The sequence below is a fragment of the Oreochromis niloticus genome, linkage group LG14 (assembly GCF_001858045.2).
Source record: "Oreochromis niloticus isolate F11D_XX linkage group LG14, O_niloticus_UMD_NMBU, whole genome shotgun sequence".
Taxonomy (NCBI): domain Eukaryota; kingdom Metazoa; phylum Chordata; class Actinopteri; order Cichliformes; family Cichlidae; genus Oreochromis; species Oreochromis niloticus.
Genome location: NC_031979.2, coordinates 14147112 through 14166146, shown reverse-complemented (window position 1 = coordinate 14166146; position 19035 = coordinate 14147112). Strand labels below are relative to the sequence as shown.

The window sequence follows — 19035 nt, the reverse complement described above, 5'->3', positions numbered from 1 at the left end:
AAAACACACAGCCACACACACACAGACACGCAAACGCACACAGTGGGTGAACAGATGACACTTTGATATGGGAAAGCTTTTATGTCACTTTCAGTGATGACAGAAAATACCACTTACGCAAATAAAGTAAATATGAGGCCAAATCCACACTGACATGCACTCATTTCACCTCGGCCGCAGTCAAAGGGCCTGCAGCGCTAAGTTCTGGAAAATTCATTTGAAAATTACGGCTCTAATCTGATTATGTGTTGTGGTTAAACAGGGGATCACACCAAATTATTTTGTCTTTTTTTTTATTCCGTTATGAGGGCATCAGCGATGATTAGCTTGAAAACAAAGGTTGCGCTTGTAGAAAAAGGACAGCAGATAAAACAGCAAATGTACTAATCACACAGTTCACCCGTCAAACAAAAGAGGCAGTGAAAAATGATAAAGTCTGGCCTAAAGGCCATAGATATCGCAATTACACTTTTCACTGAAATCAGGGTTCAACAGACAAAGTGACAGTGAACATTTTGTACAGTCAGCCGCTGAAAATAAGCCTGCTGGATTATAAGTTTAGATTTGTGATGCTGCCCTTCAAACAAACCTCCAAAAACACAGAGGAGCGCAAACTTGTAAACTGTCTGACACATGCGCACCCAAAAACAGAAAACATTTGATTTGGTTGGACACGGTAACGCTGCGGCTGAGATCAGCATTGTTGATGTGTGTGGTTGACTGACTGTGTTTGGCGTGTCCTGTGAGTGTGCGTGACACGTCTCGATGATCCGCTTGATTTAGTCTGCCGGTTTGGGGTACTCTAATCCGCCACGCACTCGCTGGTACTACCTAGTTATTCCACTGACAGCTAATGCCTTGGGAACAGGAGCTGGAGCTCACGCATGCAAAGTACTCACAAATTTGTACACAGAATACACACAGGCAAAATTTGGACACACACTTCTTGAGGCAACGTTCATTCTGATCTCGCTTTGGGACTAGTGGGGACAGATGGGTGAACAGTGGGAGTCTGGGCTGCCATCACTCCAAGAGCAAAGGCACGCAGGCATAAATACACACATTTTATATAGAAAGGATCACAGACTTGGTCAGAAAGCGGCACACATACAAACAGACGGGCTAAAATGCTCAAGGAAACGGCTAACTCACACAATCTCACATACACACGCAACACCCTGGCTAAGCCACAGTCACACACATACTTATTTACTTGTAAACACTGTCTCAGAATTAAACACTGCTTCTTCTTCTTCAAACCCGCACACACACACACACACACACACACACACACACACTCTGGAAGAAACATGCATAGCTTCATCTATTCTCACACATCGAGAGAACAGTTAGCTTTTATTTGAAGAATTTTAAGCAGATATGTTACACAAGAGAACCAGAGCTGGTTTAATTGTGCGAGCAAAACATGAGCTTTCAGTTAGGTGATAACTGATTGCCTTTTTGATCAGAATCAGAATCAGCTTTATTGGCCAAGTAAGTGTGTATACAAGGAATTGGGCTCTGATTTTGTTGAGCTAAACACAATAAACAAACGTTCTCGTGTGTTTGCTGTCACAAGGGTGTTATCCTGGGCCAATCTGTACAATATGTACAGCACATAGGCACAAGCACATGTAGGGCTAACAATTCACGGGTCATGTAAATTACTTACAGAGTTTAATATATTTATGATCAGTTTCCACCACAGATATCAGACAGTCCACATACAGCATACCTCATAACATATAGACATTTTAATAAGGAGAGATCATTAGAAAGAATTGAACATGATTTATTTATGTACAGAATTCAGTTTGAGGTGTTTGCCGGTTAGACTCCGATGGCCCGTCACAGCAGAATAGAATTGCAGCGTTGATACAGATTAGGGGTCTAGACGAGAGGGGAATTTACATATGTATGCAAGTCTCTGCATATATATATATGTATATATTTTCTTCTTCTATGTGTTACTCCATTTCATCACTTAGAGAACCATGAGTATTGACGTTTCTTTGTCATCTAGTTCCCCTCATAAAGAAAATTTTCCTACCAAAGCACAAAAGCATGGAAGAGGATTAGGGCCTAGTATTACTGTATTATGCATTACTCACTATAAGTGTATAATTCAAAGGTTGTCCAAATAAATTGGGTGGGGTTCGCCTTTCATGATGCACTGCTCAAAGTTTGACCCTGCGTGCCTGTATATTATCAATAGCACTCACTCTTTCCCATTACCACACCCATAGCTTGGTAATAAACAATAAAGCGAGTAAAGGTCATCATATTACTGTAAAACACATACTGGGCAGTATGTATTCGCTTATTTTTACTTCTAATAGCGGTAAATGTCCCCTAAACAAAGATAATGTTGATGTATAAATTCATCTCTTCCCAGAGATTTTCTTTGCACAGGGTCTCTAAACAGCTTACTTCACCTTTGTTTCTAGAGTAGAAAAATCCCCTGCCGAGTTCATAACATGTCACTCAAATTGCACTTCTTGATTAAGCTTCATGATTATTGTCTGTCTGGTTTTGTCTAGTCTGCCATGCATAACTCTGAGTGCTTATTATGTTTATTCTTCCTGCTCTCAGTGGTTATTTGCGGTGTTTTAGGAAAGAACGGGATGTTTTGTTCCTGCTTCCTAACTGTCCAGGTCACACAGTCTCACTCATTATGGGTCTCTGATTGGCGTTGATTACAGAAACATGTCAGATTTGGTTGCTTCTGTCTGGAAAATGTACGATGAGAGACGTGTTCACGAGTAGTCGAGAACATATCATAACCTTTAGCTTCCTCGTGTCTTTTTTTTTAACCAAATTGTGGAAGCATTACTGATAACAGAACAGATTTTTTTTGTTGTTTTTTTTTTTTTCCTTTTTTAATGTGTAAATACAAAGTTCTTCAAGTGCAGCTGTTGTTAGACGTGTAAAACTATTCATTCCACTCAGCATAGTGCCTACACTGAGTACCTGCTTCAGCTAAAGAACGGGTATCCACATATGCGCATACTTTGGCAAGTTCTTGCAAATGTTACGTTTACACATTTCATCTTACACTTGGATAGATATCTATGCATGTATATAGGTATGCATTATAAGTGAAGATATAAGCGGTGCCCTGCAGCAAATGCTTTTAGCCTTGGCTAATATCTGTCTGCAGCAGCTTATTGTTCAGTAAAATGTGTTAGCATTTATCTCCACACATTCATACCTTACTGTGATACTGTGAAATAAAAGACTTTACCTAATGTAAAATGACAGGGACATATTTTTGATCAGTAAACAATCAACCTCTTACTCAGTAAAATAAACAAGTCCCGACAGCTGTGTATTACCTCACAGGACTGTCCCTAATAATCCAAAAATTATTAGATGGCAGCTTACAAACTTGTGTGTGACAGCTCACCTGTAGAAAGTACACAATGTTATCTACACTCATATCCTGACTGATCCCAGCTCCATGTCATCAGTAATTTATAGTTGTGAGCAATCAATGAAGTGGCTCTTCTCACTTTTGAAAGAGATGGATGCTGCCTTTGTTTGACGCTATTACTGTCTGTCACAGCCGTTCATCCATCCATTCTCACAGGCAACACTGGGAGCATTGCCACAGCTAAAATAGAGAGACAGACAACCACAAACTCACATCCTAGCACAGGCCAGCTCCACCTACAGAGCCACAGGACACTGACCAAGAGGTAAACCAAAGCTGCTGTCTATGGAGCTTTGAACGTTTGCAGAGAGCCATGGATTTTTGCAAGTTAGATAATTCTTGCAATCTTTGTAAGGAAGTTTATGCATGAAAGGCACTTGTAGTCAGTCATTTTTAAAGAATTCTTGGGAGGTAATTAGATGAATCACCATGATCACACCAAAAACACACCTGGAGCTGCGGCTAGAAGTTCCTCACGGGATAATATTTCATCCAATCCAACTGTCCCTTGGTCGTATTTCTGTATATGATATGGCCTACTTTCACTTCACTGTTAATGGCTCTGTCACAATTTGAGTAAAAGTAGGACAGGAACCTACTTTGAGTACCTGCGACTTTTTGCTGTTGGAGACTGATTGCAAGTAGTTGCAGATTGAGGTTGCAACACCCTAAACCTCTGGGCAACCACTTTTGATCGCAAGGCTGTTGCACAGGTTGTCAGGTGGGAGGCAATCGGTCTGCTTACTATTGTGACATACAGTACTATACCTACAGAGGCAGATTTCTAACACATCAGATTGCACTCAGTTTGAGTCAGTGTGTAACACTGAGCACAATTCATGTGCAATTCCACTTTTTAATAAGGTACTAGTTGTGTTTTGTTTATATTTTTATATAAAATCAAGGTTGCTAATTGCCTATGGTATTTTGCAGTTAAATCATCATCCTGCAGCAACTTTGTTACTATTTTGAAGGAATTTTTGTTTAAGTCTATGAGGCTCTGAATCTAAGTGGATGATCTGAATTTCAGTTTAGATGTGAGTTTCTGTGTATGTTGACACCAACAGAATTGCATATTTTTTACTTATCTCAGTTAATCACTAATCATCAACAGGTTACATGTAATTGTGAACTTGACCCCATTCAGTTACTAACTGATAGCAGACTGACTGTGTTTTATTGTAATTTTATTGGTGCACAAAGTCTTTTTGAAGACAGCAATAACACACCAAAAAGTTCATTGCACATAGTCACAATAATTGTTGCCGTCGAGCGCTACTTGAATGGAAACATTTTTCAGAGAAGTCTCATTAAAATGACAGATTTTCTGTAATTCTGTACTTTTTCTTCTTCCTCTACAGACTGGCGATAACAGCTGCCATGAAAGAGGAGGCAGAGCAGATACTTGGGAAACAGAAGCAACAAGTTGAAATTCACAGGTAAATTTATGACCAGGAAAAAGTAAAATGGCATGCGCATGGGGGAATGCGGTTATGTGTGATTTTGTAAAGAAGCCAAAAACAGCGTGAAGGTTTCATTTTCATCCTGCCAAAGCAAGAAGAACAAGATGAGAAACGTTGGTGTGCACCACCCAGCTTGGCTGTTTAGTTCTGGCCAAGATACATGACAGGGAAGTCCAGGGCAGATGGGAAACAACTGTGTGAGATGATAGCAGGAGGACAATAAAATAGAGAGTGGGAAAACAGAAGAGAGAAGGTTAATTCAGTTGACCCAGTGGTTAATTCCAGGAAATAGAAAAAGAGGATGGAAAAGACATGAGCAGCTAATGACAGGACAGAAACAGATGAGAGAGGTGGAGGTAAAGAGAGTGGGAGAAAGGATATGAGAAACACCGAAAGCTGCTAAATGAGTAAACCAGTATGGGGAACGAACACGTGCAGTCTCTTTCTCTGAGTCTCAATTTTTCCACTGTCTTAGAACTTATCACCAATGACAGATCTGGCCCATATCTGTTCCTCCATTCAGTCCTGTCAGCTTTATGATTTATATCATCTGACATTATAAAACTGGCTCTCGTGACAAGCAGTGCCCGTACTCCCCTCCACCCTGCACGCACACATGCACACTCTGAGGCACTGCAGACCAGCTCAAGGTCTGCCCTCTCGTCCCGTCTTGTCTTGTTTCGTCAGAGACTCTGTTCATTTTTTTATCACCTTAAACCACAAACCCCAAATAAGCAAAAACAACCACTCAGCCCTGCAGAGCTCTCAAAAACGGTCCCATCATATTGCTCGTGAAACCCAGCCATGCTCATAATGTTAGCTTGTTACTGTGTATGTCTACCTGTGTGCGCCTCCATGTGTGTTCCTGTGTCTGGATTGTGTGCTTCCACATCTATGAGTGTGCAGGAAAATAGGAAACTGTTCGGCGTCCTCTCACCCACATGTTCCTTCAAAAGTGGGCTCAGAATAACAGAATGTTCTATTCCATTGCTCTAGTTTTCCATGCTTTACATTGGTCTGTGTGTCTGCCTGAGTTTGTGTGCGTATGTGTGTGTGTGTGTGTGTTTGTATCCGTATGCAGATGTGAGTGCGGGCTAGTGATCTTTCATGTTTCTCAAAGTGCTTTTCGTCTGAACATATTTCTTTATGAGTGAGAGAGAATTTCGCGAGGAAGAAGGCAGAACACCTAAAGACAATTTTTTTTTTTGTGGTTTTTATCCTCAGTTGCCTGCTGTCATTTATTTAGCTTCTGATTTTTGTCCTAACTTCACGTTTCTCCATTATTTTCCTACTAATTTATTACCTGCCCTACATTGCCTACATCTCTAGTGACAAAGCGAGACCAAAGAATTTAAGCAATTTTCGGTCTGTGAGTCAAAATTTAGGAGAAATCTATTTGTGTGTGCACTCTGCCTTGAATTCCTCCTTTGTGTATATATATTGTCTGCATCTCCTTCTATTCTTTGTCGTGTCCTCACTTGTAATGGGTGTAGCTTCTGTCTTTCTAGTTTCCAGACAGACTGCCAGCCCTGTTGTACTTTTGCTTTTGTTTTCATGATATTTTACCAGCAAAAAAGCTGCGATTCTAAGTTTATCTCTGTCTGCTGAGTCCTGCACTCTGGTCTACTTTCTGCCTGCCACACACTCCATTTCACATGACACTTTAAGATAAACATAGCACTTTTTTCACACAAATTATTGTTTTATCCTATCAAATTAACAATACCCACATGTGCCCACATGTGACCACCGGCCAGGTTAACATTTATGATGGTGGGAGCTTTACTGACCTCTCAAAGTTCCTTGTAAAGTGTTGTTAAGGGTTGTTAGCAGTCTGCCAACTAGAGGGGGTTAAAATGGTACTATTCTTATTGATACTGCTGGAAATGAGTGTCTCGTATAATAGTAATTTTTAGTATTGATTAGTATCTGACTATCTTATTTTTAAATCCCTACCAGTCAGCCTAAATTGTATCTCCTTGGAGCGAGTGTAGAAGGTTTCTAGTAACTGATAGCATACAGTATTATTAGGAAATATCAGATGAATGAGAGAAGAAGATTTAGCTAAGATCTTTTACTGAACTGACAGTAGTTGCTAATAATGGACTAACATCACTTTAATTTTGCCTCTAAGACATCACCCCAATGTTCAGAGGCATCTGTATAGCTGTTTTAAACACTCAGTCTTTAAAAATGAAACTAGAATTTATTTGTTTCAACATTTCTTTTGCTGTTTTATACTATTTCCAGTTAAAGAAAACATTTACATAATGTGTAATTGATATTTTCTTTTACAGTTTTCTTTAAAAAATATTACATCTGGTTTTCACACCACACCACACCAGAACAACGCCACACTTTGCTTCTCTCTTTATCACATTGATAAACTCCAGTGGAGTAACAGCCTTAGTATTTGTAAAGGACAGAGAGAACGAATTTCCACTCTTAGTTTGCGATAAAAAACAATGATCTTTCCAGGCGGCACCATTAAAAGTTAATGTGTGATTCACACACAATGCCCGTATCTTTATACAGGCCGCTCTATTTAGAGGTTCAGATATTATAACTAAATGTGTCAAAGCAATGAAGTATTGTCAATTCATTAAAAAAAAATTTCAAAGGCTTTTCTGGAAATTGTAAAATCTAAACTATTTCAAGCTGTCAGTTTGTGTGTGTTTGTGTGTTTCAGAGGTGTTTGTGTGCGGCAGCATCAGGCCCTGCGAGCAACTCTGTCTTTGCTCCGCTCCTCTGGCAGCGGGCTCACAGATATACGGGGTTTCCTCAGCCAGCTGACAAGGGCCTGGCAGGCCTTCAGGTCCCAGATAATGCAGCACAACACACAGGTGTACTCAGGTAATACAGACTGTGCATGCACACACACAACACACACACACACTAGTTCAAAGGAGTGTAAGAGAAACAAAGGTTTATGTGTATGAGAGTCATTTACAGCACAGTAAAGCAGAGCATGTGTTTTTGTAGAGTGCTAAAGTGGACATGAAAGAGGCAGAAAGAGTTGAGCAAATAATCTCTCAACAGGAATAAATATTAGTTTAACTGTGCCGTGGACTCTTTTAGTTCTGAGAGCAGCTCCCACAATGAATGGATCGCAATATGTGTGCGTGTCTGTGTGTTTATAGTTAATACACAAACTCCAACAATCTTTAAAGAGAGGTTGGACAGGAAGAAATGTGTGTGCACGTCTTTATGGGGTTCATGTGCCTAAAGTCTGTAAACCGATGAACCTCCTACGATAAAATTTAAATAGATGTAAGCAAGTGAAACAAGACTGCAGGCAAGCATGTGTGTGTGCGTTTTGTGTGTGTTCTGCACTGACAGTAAATGCCTGAAGGAGAGTTAACCTCCGGCTCACCTCATGGGTGGGTCGTTTTCTCTGTGCTGCACGTTCCAAACAGCTGCGAAGTGTAAGCGTGTATATGTGTGTTTATAGCGGAGAGAAAAAAGAGAGACGGGGTTTGATGCAGGAAGTCAAAGAAAGTGGTCTACTGTCTGTATTGATGTCGTGTGAGTGTGTTTGCTCAGTGACGTGTTCGTGAAAGCAGCTGCTGCACGAACCAACGGATATAATAAACTACACACGCACTGACACACAAACACCCCCATGTGGGCCCATATACACAGTACATATGTTCAATGAAAGCAAATCTTCTGTAAAACAAATATAGAAACCTTATGTCAAGGAAGCATTCTGTATTTGTTTTTCTCATCTTTAAAAACAATTCGGCATCTTGGTTTCTGAATATACCAATGCTGCAATTTTATACTTTGTACACAGGCTTACAGACGGGCCGGCCCCTCCCAGGGAAACTCTGTTTGCTAGGCAAAGAAATGCGTATTTACTAGCTGGTTGCTGGAGGTTGTTGACTGTCGTCATGTGAAATCAGCTGCAAAGAAGGTGCTGCACCAAAAACCTTGTGTTTGTTTTGGTGGCAAGCATATTACCGCATAGTCCGCAATAGTTTGGATGGAAGACGCCAACTTGAAAATTAGCCACCAAGCAGTAGTGAAACTAGACAACATTTGCCTTCAAAGTAAAGTTGCTCCTTTTGAAACGTGTTGGTTGCCTTTTACTTTGAAGGCAAACATTTATCCACTTCAGGGCCACTTTTCATAGTTTCACTACTGCTTGGCGAGAAGTGTGTTATTCCACGAAAAGTACGAGCAGCCTGGTAGTAAAGCAGGAAGCGCTGGATACCACTTTAAAAGCAATTTACAGCACATAGTGACTGCCAGCAATCCCAGCAACTACTTGCCAACCGGTTTCCTTCCCTCACCCCCAACCAATGATAGCAGATGGCTGCCCCTCCCTGAGTCTTGTACTGCCGGATGGTTCTTCCTGTAAAAAGGGAGGTTTTTCTTCCCACTGTCACCAAGTGCTTTCATAAGGGGTCATCTGATTGTTGGGGTTTTCTCTTAACTTATCAAATAAAGTGGCTTGAGGCAACTGTTGTGGTGATTTGGCCCTATATAAATAAAACTGAATTGAAAGTAGTTGCTGTACCAGTAATTGGCAACACTATTTCTCCAAGCAGCCAGTGGTTGTCAGGGTAGACATTTTTCCTTAAAACCAACCTCGGGGGTTGCTGACTGGTCTTAAGGCCTGTGTGATTGGGGCCTAAAGCTGCAGTTTGTAGTCACCATGAGCCCCCTCTTACCTTACATAATCTAATCCTAATGGTTATGCATATGTGTGTCGGTTCAGTTTAGTGATTAAAGTTCACCAGTTGCTGTATGTTTTGGTTTTGTGTAGTTTAAATTTAACACTATTGTGTCTTATGTGTCTTGTTACGAAAGCGCAAAATAGGTTACCATGCTGCGCATTGTAGTCAGGCTGATAATGTGCATAAGAAAGGCTTTTAACATCTTTATCTGCAACGTTTGATTGACAAGCAAAAATCCCATAATTATTCAGCTAGTTCCAAGAGCTGGCTCGTTCCAACAACCAGCTGGTTAATCAGTGACATGTTTTTAGCCCTACTGTGATACAATTACTGTAATTTTGAAAACTGAACCTCAGACCCTTCGCCAGTCACCTGAATGCGACTGCAAACTGATATGGGCGTTTGTCAGCTTTTAAACTGTGCTACTTGTCTGTCAGCATTCTGTGGTTAGCGCCGAACAGCAGACGAGCGGAGCAGGTGAGGTGGGGAAGAAGGAGCAGAGGGAAACATAAGGAGGTTGCCCAATGTGAATAGATAAATGTGGTTTATGGTTAGGTGGAGGAGAGGAGGGAGGAGATGCCTTGAGGGGTGTGGAATTTTACAGAGAAAGCAAGACAGAGAGATTAGAGGAAGATGAAGACACGATTAATCCAAGTTTACTTTTGTGCAAATGTCAGCAGTTGACTTGTATGATTTGACAGTTTGAGGCGATGGACCCAGAGGTTTGAATGTGTGGGATTTTGGTGGAAACAGGACTCGAGTGTCATGTGACTAAGCGTGACTAAAGCCACACAAATGTGCGTGCTTGTGAGCATGTGTGCGGGTGTGTGTGACCGATCCGTGAACCACATATATCTGCCAACACCGTGGGCCATCCCAATACTCTATAGTATCTATTTCCCTGGGAGCCAACTTTCTACATGTGTGAGTTGATACTGATAGGAGGAATATAAAAACATCAAATATATGTTCACACGGCTTAGCAAATACTGCCTCCACATCTGTCTGTTTCCATTTCTCAGTCGCTCCAGAGCATTTTAATGTAAACATGGATAAGAACTGTATTAGCTTTAAAGGGTATAATCAGCTAAAAGTTTATGAATTCCTGTAGGGAGGTACTCGGGTATAGCTGGTATCTAAAAGAGAACTGTGATGAAGTAATAAGCCGTTATTACTGAGCCATTTTCGTTTCATAGCACTTACTTTCTCTGAGAACGTGTAGTGCGTTCCTTGGTGTTCTAGTTAGGTAAAAATTATTTTGAGGTAGGAACAGTAAACTCCTTCAGGGGTCTGCTGTGCAGCACTTACATCAGTTTTTTCCCCTCAAGCTGCTGTGGTTCAGAAGGTGGTGTGCTTTTATTATACATAATAAACTAGGCAGACACTCAAAAATGCATGTGGTACGCTTGAGAATGTGATGTTATAGTAATGTAGACTAGTAAAAATTCCAGTGTGTGCATGTGTAACTGTAAAGGTAGCTCCAATTTTGCAGGATCTTAATGTTGCCTTGGCTCCTGTAGTGTAGGTTACTGTAACCTAGCTACGTTATGGGAGTCGGCTAGAGTTATTAGTGGCGTTGCTTGTTTCAGTCCATCCACAGCTTTAGCCTCAGGCTGCGGCAGTTGCTGCGTGTTTGCAAAAGCAGTTGTAAACTGCTGTTTATGTAAATCACATGTAAAAGATGTTGATGCTTTGCCAAAGATAATCTGTAGTTTGACACATCCTTAGTGTGAACCCCCCTTTTATCTCCCTCTGAAGGGAGCGGGTATGCAATCGGTTTCATTTGGGTGCTTGTCTGCCTGTTTGTTAGCAGTCGAGCATTTTAAGATATCATTTGTCAAATTGCTGATTTAATTTTGTTGAAAATCGCTTCCAGGTCAAGATCACACCAAATGGGAAACTCAGTTAAAACTTACTTTATTACCCACATTTTTTATGGATTGTTTTCAAAGTTCACAACAATATACTCGAGACATGCGAGACTAATTTCAAAAAACCATAATCAAGTAATATGTCATATAGCATGGAGAGATCTGTTCAACGTGCATATGATGCCCTACGACCCACAAAGCAAACTGAAATCATCATATTGCCATAAAAACATCATAAATAAAACATCAAAGTTTTCGTTTAGCCCCTGCACTCTCTCAGTGACTTACCACATCAGTTTATTCTGCAGTTAGATTAGTCAGACTGTTGTTTTTTGTCCTGTAACATATTTTTCCCTCCATGGAGTAAATCTTATTCTTGGTGTGTTTAGAGTGCTTTGAGTTCATAACGTTGTGTTTGTGGTCACAAGAGTTCTTATATTTTCTAGATTGACTTTCTGATCTCCCCTGGTGTTGGGTTTGAATTATTTGCAGAGCTGTACTCACTCAAAGAAAATCTTGGTCAGCTGAAATGTCCCAACACTTCAACCAATGTGTTTTTCACAGGGAGGCGTTACCTCAACATTAAAGCTACCGCAGTGTGTGGTGCGCACTCTACCTCCAAGCCATATTACAGCAAATGAATAATAATTAGGCATAAAAAGCCAGTATACGCTCACTGAATGATTTGACCTCATCACTTTATACTTAAATGTTAACAGCAGATTCCGAAGTGACCCGTGCCCACCTGCCAATATTGATGCAATTTTCTGAAATTAGAAATATATCAGCTGTTGATCTGAACAGGACAGTTGAGCAATAATGTTAGCAGGCCTCATGTCCCAGGGGGGAAAAAAAAATAATGATATCATTTTTCCATTTAAATCGGAAGAGGCTTCAGATCCAGCTTGGTCTAAGGGTGGAGCTGCTGCTGCTGCTCACAGAAGCTGGAGCTGGTGAAGCTGGAGCTGGATGCAAATGTCATCTAAACCTATAATTAAACCAAACATATTGACATATGCCAATTCCATCGTGTTGACACTCAAGCCTCAAGCCCTAAACACAGCCTAACAAAGACAAGTTAGTTCACTGCTCTTGGATGCTCTTCCTTGTTGGTTGTCGAGCTGTTATATGCAAACCGCCGCAAAGTTTCCAGTTGACTACTTGGCCATCTTACTTAACAGACTGGAGCCACATTAATGACCTCTTTGACATTGTTGTTTGCAGCCAAGCAAATGTCGAGAACACATAAACACTAAATACACTGGACCTGGCAGTTTGGGTTGGGTAAGTCCAAAGTTGCTGAGGACTGAGGAGTTCTCGCATGTTGTCTCGTCCTCCCTTTGCCAAAAATAACAAATCAGTCGTGAATGGCTATTGATCTAGTGCTTTTCTCCCCATAAACAAAACATCAGTGATCGTCCAGTCTGGAAGGATGTGGTCAGATGAGAACATATCAACCAAACAATCGATCCAGCCCCACATAACCGGTCAATATGTCAAAGGGAAGAAGTTGTTTATTAAAGTACTGGCTCTCAAAAGCAGCCATGTACTGCTCTGTGGTGTATTATAGAGCAAATAAAATGTTCTGTGACTGCAGCACAGCACAAAGTACTACCCCAGTGACAATACCGTGAGGCTGTTCTAAAATGTCTGTGGCCAGCTGCTAGTAAGTTGCTGTAATTTTTACAGCCACCTTGTTACCCTGTGTGTGTCTTTTTGTTAGCGGCGAGGACACAATAGAAGGGCTGCGGAGAAAGTCAGACCAGCTGGTTCGCTGTCATCGCAAAACCTTTCTGCTCCATCAAGTATTTATACAACTATTGCTGTTTGGACACGACTGCTGCTGCAGTGTTTATTTGCGAGTCTTTCTGTGCAAGCCTTTTGCCGGGGCTCGTGTTTTTGTGTGTTCACGGCTTTTCACGCACGCACTTCTTGCCTTTGCTGTGTGTGTGCGCGCGCGCGTGTCCTTCGGAGCGTGTAGCTGTGCTGCTTTACCCTGGCAGACCTTGTCATGTCACAGTGACCAGAAAGCAATTATCGGTGTATTGCCAGTTGGAGAAGGACCTCCTACACTCCCCTTTTCCTGCTGAAAGAGCAAGCGAAAGAAAGGGGGAATGGAAGTTAGAGCCAAGATAAGAAACAAAGAGAAAAGGGTGAGAGGGAGAAAACTGAGACACAGAAAGAGAGGAAGCCGGATGAAAAAAAAAAAGACTGAGAGAAGAGAGACAGTGAGGGGAAGAGTGAAAAGAGAGAAAACAAGAGGGAGAGAGCAAAGAAAACAAAGACGCGGAGCAGGAGAATGTCAGGCTGACATTGCTGGATCCGTTTGAGAGCTCTCCAGGCCTGCAGCCACGATGCCCTGCTGTAACAACGCAACAAAAATGCTATAAAGCTCCACTTCTCTGCCATGATTTCAAAACATCATAAATAACATCAACACAATTACGTTTCTACACATTTCTTCATACTGCAGCAACCTGCAGGAGTTGCTTTTTCATTTTTAAAGTTTTGAATATGTAGTGCTTCTGTAATGTAATACTAAATTTCCTGATATTATATTAGGTTTGCTTTAAAGGTGACTCTCATTGTAAAAATAAATAGCCACATACCACAAAAGAAGTAACAATGTAAGCTTTTTTATCATAGTTATCTGACAAATATTACAGTTCATGTTTCTAGCCAACCTTAAAATTTCAGTTTATGCTTTTATTTCCACCGGGATTGATTATTGCAGAGCCACAGAACCTAACAGTAGTTCATGCTAAGTCCTCAGGGTTTAACTTGGTGAACAAAGCATTAAAAATCTGCAGTTAAGTCCCAAAGTTTTTGTACAGTAACACTTCTTTTGTGGTTTGGGGCTCAGAATAAATGGACAATTGACTGACAAGCAGTTTGTATTAGTTTAGACAACCTAACGTTACTTTAAATATAAAGATCATTTTTAACAGTTGTATGGAAGTCTTTTACAGTCATAACTGCTTAAAGTCTTGAACTCATGATCACCAAATGCTGTGTTTCCTCCCTTGAGATACTCTGCCAGGCCTTTACTTCAGCCGCCTCCAGTTACTGCTTGTTTGGGTGTCTCTCTGCGTTCAGTTTTGTCTTCGGTAATTCAAAAACATGCGCTATCGGGAGATAAAATGACTGACTTGGCCAATGAAGATAATCCCGTCTTTGCTTCGAGAAATTCTCGGGTTGCTTTTGCGGCACGCTTTGGATCATTATCCATTTGCACCGTGAAACAGAGTCCGATCAGTTATGCAGCATTTCTCTGAATATGAGCTGAGAGTATAGCTCTATATGCTTCACAGTTCATCCTGCTGCTTCTATCAGGAGAACCATCATCGATAAACACCGGTGGCCCACTTCCACTGGCAGCTGTACGTGCCCGTGCTTGCTGATTATGCAATTTATGATTGCAAGCCTTTGTCATTTTATACATATTTAGCTGAAGACGAGGGCTGGTATGCAAATATTTACACTTATGACAGCTACATGCACGGGGTTTTTCCAGTGAAAACAGTGGCATGTTATTCACTATTCAGACTCAAAGCATAAGTGCTTTTCTCTTGCATGAGAGCCACTCTTGCATGGAGAAAGAAAGTCCAGCGCTGCAGTGTTACAAGCTGTTGGCCTGACATAAAGTCTAAATATCTCAGTCAGCCATTTCCTGTCTGTTTTTAATACATGTATTCAGTGGCCTGGAAACCTGCAGAATAATGATCCTCCCATACCTGTGCAGCACGCATCTAGATTTAGCCTTTGTTTAAAGATCCTTTCAAGATTCACGTTTCTCTGCTATTTTATTCTTGTTTTATTTTTTTAATCTAGTGATTTGGTTTTGTCTACATGCTGTATCGTGGCAGTGAAGGGAAGAAGCAGCAGCAATACAGCAGCTACTTTGCGTCAGACACAGAGCAACACAGGCTACCCTACCGTCTCACTGTTTCACCTTCCGAGTCCCCTCAAACTGCTTTCCTGTCAACACATTCCCGTCCTTCGGCTCTCCCTCTCTTCCTCATGTTCAGCTCGTGTCTATGACTTTTTATTTTAACCAACGCTTGTGTATTTCTCACATCAGCTCTTGTTTATGATACACTACAAGCTTTATTTTGTGTTCTTCCTCCTCCACTTCTTGTGTTTTTTCCTCATTATTACAAATGTCACATTTGTACAATGTTTTATTTGATGTGAGCCGTCCTCCTTTGCTCAAGTCCAATGAACCATCTGATAGGAAACACGGCCCACTCCGTCGCTCTCATATACCCCCGGATTGTTTTTATGCAGGATGACTTTTGTAAGCTTTTACCGCATCTTCATCGTATGAAGTAAGCGTTTGTGTGTCTGTCTGTGTAAACAGCACTGAGTGAGGAGTTGAAGAATTCCAGCGTGGCGCTTCAGAACATGAGAGAAGAGAAAGAGTGCCTAAGTCAGCAGCTGATGTAAGTGTCTGCAGTATGTGGTAAAACAAACAAAACACACACACACGTACGCAAACACGTGCACGAATGTGGACGCAGGTGATCCGTGGTATTTGAAATATGCCGGGTAAAGAGCAGGTCACTGGAAGGCTTTTACTCTACACATAACTTCCCTCAGCCAAGTGCAGCCTCACTGACTCCACCCAGACCAGGAAACGCTCACTCTCTGCAAACCAGGCTTGTCAGGCTGCAACACCAGAGGATTTTACTGTAAAGACCAAAACAAAGGTCTGCTCAGAGGTTAAATACACGATATGTAGAAAATAGCTTTCTCAGGAGTGACTGTTTTTTGTTTTTTGTAGTCCGTCCAGATCCTGGGTGTTGGTGTTTTATTTTAGTAACACAATCCATAGACATCTTTGACATAATGCTCTAGTTGTTACATTCTGACACTTTAAAATATAATAATTTTTCTTATTGCCATCACATATTTCTGTCTGTTTGCACATACACCTACCTCAAATCCTCCAGTTTCCTTTTGGAAAGCACTTTATTAACTGTGACTGTAGTTTTTAGTTTGTCTTTTTTAATAAATAAAAAACAAATACAACATTTTAATCAGACAAATAGCTAAAGCTGTACGTAATGTTTATTATGTGGTGCTGTTGGAGGAGCTTTTTGATGAGCAGATGAGAACGAGTTGTGATTTTATGACTCAGGATGATAGTTGGCTCATATGCCGCTTTAGGCTTTCAAAAGTTGTTTTCTTTAAGGTGCATGAGGAACTGGGCCCAACCGTGCCAAACCCAGAGAAACTATGCAGTTCCTGCCAGTCTTCAGGTTTTGACAACTCTTGGGTTTATTGCGCTTCAGAGGAGTGTGAGTGGGATTGTTAATTTAGGTGAGATATATCATGTTCATCATTTTACAGACAAAGTCAAGCAATTTATTGCACTCGCGTTGTAAAAAAGAGCACCTCGGGATGATAAAATAGTGTTTATAACATGACAGCAAAGTCATTTTGTCAGGGCGGAAATCTTTTGCGGTGCTCAAATAGTTTTGAGAAATAAAGCATCAGCTTAACTAGAGGATTGTGAATAGCTGTGGTTGTTATATTGTGCGTTGGTTCAATTGATGTTCCTAACGAAAGGTGGCTGTGTTTACAGCATCTAAGTCTAGATTATGAAATCATGTAGAAAACGTGTGCCCGAGGTTTTTTGTTTGGCATCTTTTCCAGTTAAATCAGACAAAACATTGTCCCGCTCGGTTAATTCTGTTGCAGTGTTGTCAGTGTTATGAATGATATCTGACTGCGATTTCCATAAAGCTTCCTGTGTGTGGTGGAGAGCGGTACAGACCTGCAGCAGCATGTTTTCCTTTTGCAGATTCACCTGTGCTTCTGGGATCATGTTCAATAAAATCTTGTATAAGAACCTCCTCGCCTCACTGAGAGCACTGGAAATGGGTCGTGGAAGGGCCTTTCTTTCAGCGTGACAGTAACCGGAGACATCCCAACAAGGCAACAAAGGAGTGGCTAAAGAAGAAGCATGTAAGGTCATGGAGGGGCCTAGCCAGTCTCCAGACTTCAGTCCTATAGAAGATCTGTGGAGGGAGCTGAAGATTTCAATTGTGAAGCATCAGCCAAGAAACCTAAAGGTTTTAGAGAGTTTCTGTGAGGAGTGGGCTAAAAGATGTGTGCAAACCTGGAGACCAACTACAAGAAAAATCTTATCGCTGTGCTTGTCAACAAGGGTTTCTCCACCCAGGATGAAGTCATGAAAAAAAAAAGAAAAAAGGATGAAGTCATGTTTTGCTTGGGGAACAATACTTATTTCACACAATGATATGGAAATTTACAACCTTTATATAATGTGTTTTTTCTGGATTTTTGGTTAATATTGTGTCTCTCTCTATTACATTGAAGGTAAAATTATAGATTAACAGTAGAGGAGCTTGTTTCAGACGGGCTAGACTGAGGGGCAGTGTGGGAGAAATAAGGATTATTTTGAACTATAAATCTTTCAAAGCAACTCTCTGAAGTCCCAGGGTAAAAAAAAAATTGGAAATAAAAACGAGCACAATATGTCTGATTTAATTAAACGTTTTATTGAAATTCATTCTGTTTACTAAAACGACCAGTCCACTGAATTTCATCTTGGCTAATGTTTTCCAGCTCATGAGTCAAAATCTGTTTAGCTCTTGGATAAAGGAACAGTTGCCGGCCATCTTGCTGTCGTCAGGCTTTCCACTTCTGACACTGAGTTGACAGCCTCAGTCATTCTGTTGCTGTTTATTCGTGTTTGTTCTGTTCGTGATTCCAGATCTGAGATAACCATGTTTCAGTTTCACATTCAGCCAAATGGCACTTCTTCTTTGCAGGTTTTTTGTTGCCATGTTTGACGAGTTCTGCCATAAGCCACAGGTGTAAGAATAGAACATACACCCATGCAGCTGTGTAAACTGGACGACAAAAAGAAACATTTGCATCCCTTTGTGAAACTTCACAGAGCATTTTGCTTCCTGCCTTTGGCCTTAAGGTAAAGATACGCAACAAAATGAATCAGGATGTTCGGTTAAAATGAAGAATTTCTCAAACCCTCATGAGTCCCATAAGGATGTGCTGAAATGTCTTTTTACAGCTGTTTGATAAGCTGTGACTTGGCACCGACGTGTTTTCACATGCACACTTTAACTGCTCACTGCAGGTCAAATTTACCCATCCATTGCTTTTTTTAACCCTCGAAAAATTATTCACTAATGTTTCTTCTTTTTCACGTTGTGACAAAAATCCGTTCTGTGTTTTTGGGGCAGGTTTGGGCTGCTGTCTTTAGTTACACAAGCTTATCAGGTGGGTGGTGGAGTGGAATTCATGTGTGTGCTCATTTCTTTACATTTTGTTAGCTCTTTAAAGCTCGAACCATTAAATAATTGCCAGAAAATTCTGATTTTTTAATGGAGCGTTTAGTGAGGACTAGACTGTAAATGAGTGAAGAAGTAACCAAGTTTTAAGTAACTTGATGAGGCTTGATAAGAGGCTTTTCAAAATTGGAAACTTGATTCTGGAAGGTCGTCTGTCTTAAACAATTGGTTAGATTAGCTCCGTTGCAGAGGCATTGTATCAAGGTACCAAAATGTCAGAGGAAACACCACCCACGACAAAGAGAT

General features: G+C 40.9%; 1 protein-coding gene across 2 annotated transcripts in view; it reads left to right on the top strand.

Annotated features, from left to right (window-relative positions):
• lekr1 (Leucine-, glutamate- and lysine-rich protein 1) overlaps window positions 1-19035 on the top strand; it is an 86361-nt gene that overhangs the window by 31758 nt on the left and 35568 nt on the right. For both annotated transcript variants that reach the window (XM_005474532.4, XM_005474533.4), the window contains exons 4-6: window positions 4795-4872; window positions 7586-7749; window positions 15810-15891. In XM_005474532.4, the coding sequence (XP_005474589.1) occupies window positions 4795-4872; window positions 7586-7749; window positions 15810-15891 (324 nt within the window). The remainder of the gene's footprint in view (window positions 1-4794; window positions 4873-7585; window positions 7750-15809; window positions 15892-19035) is intronic.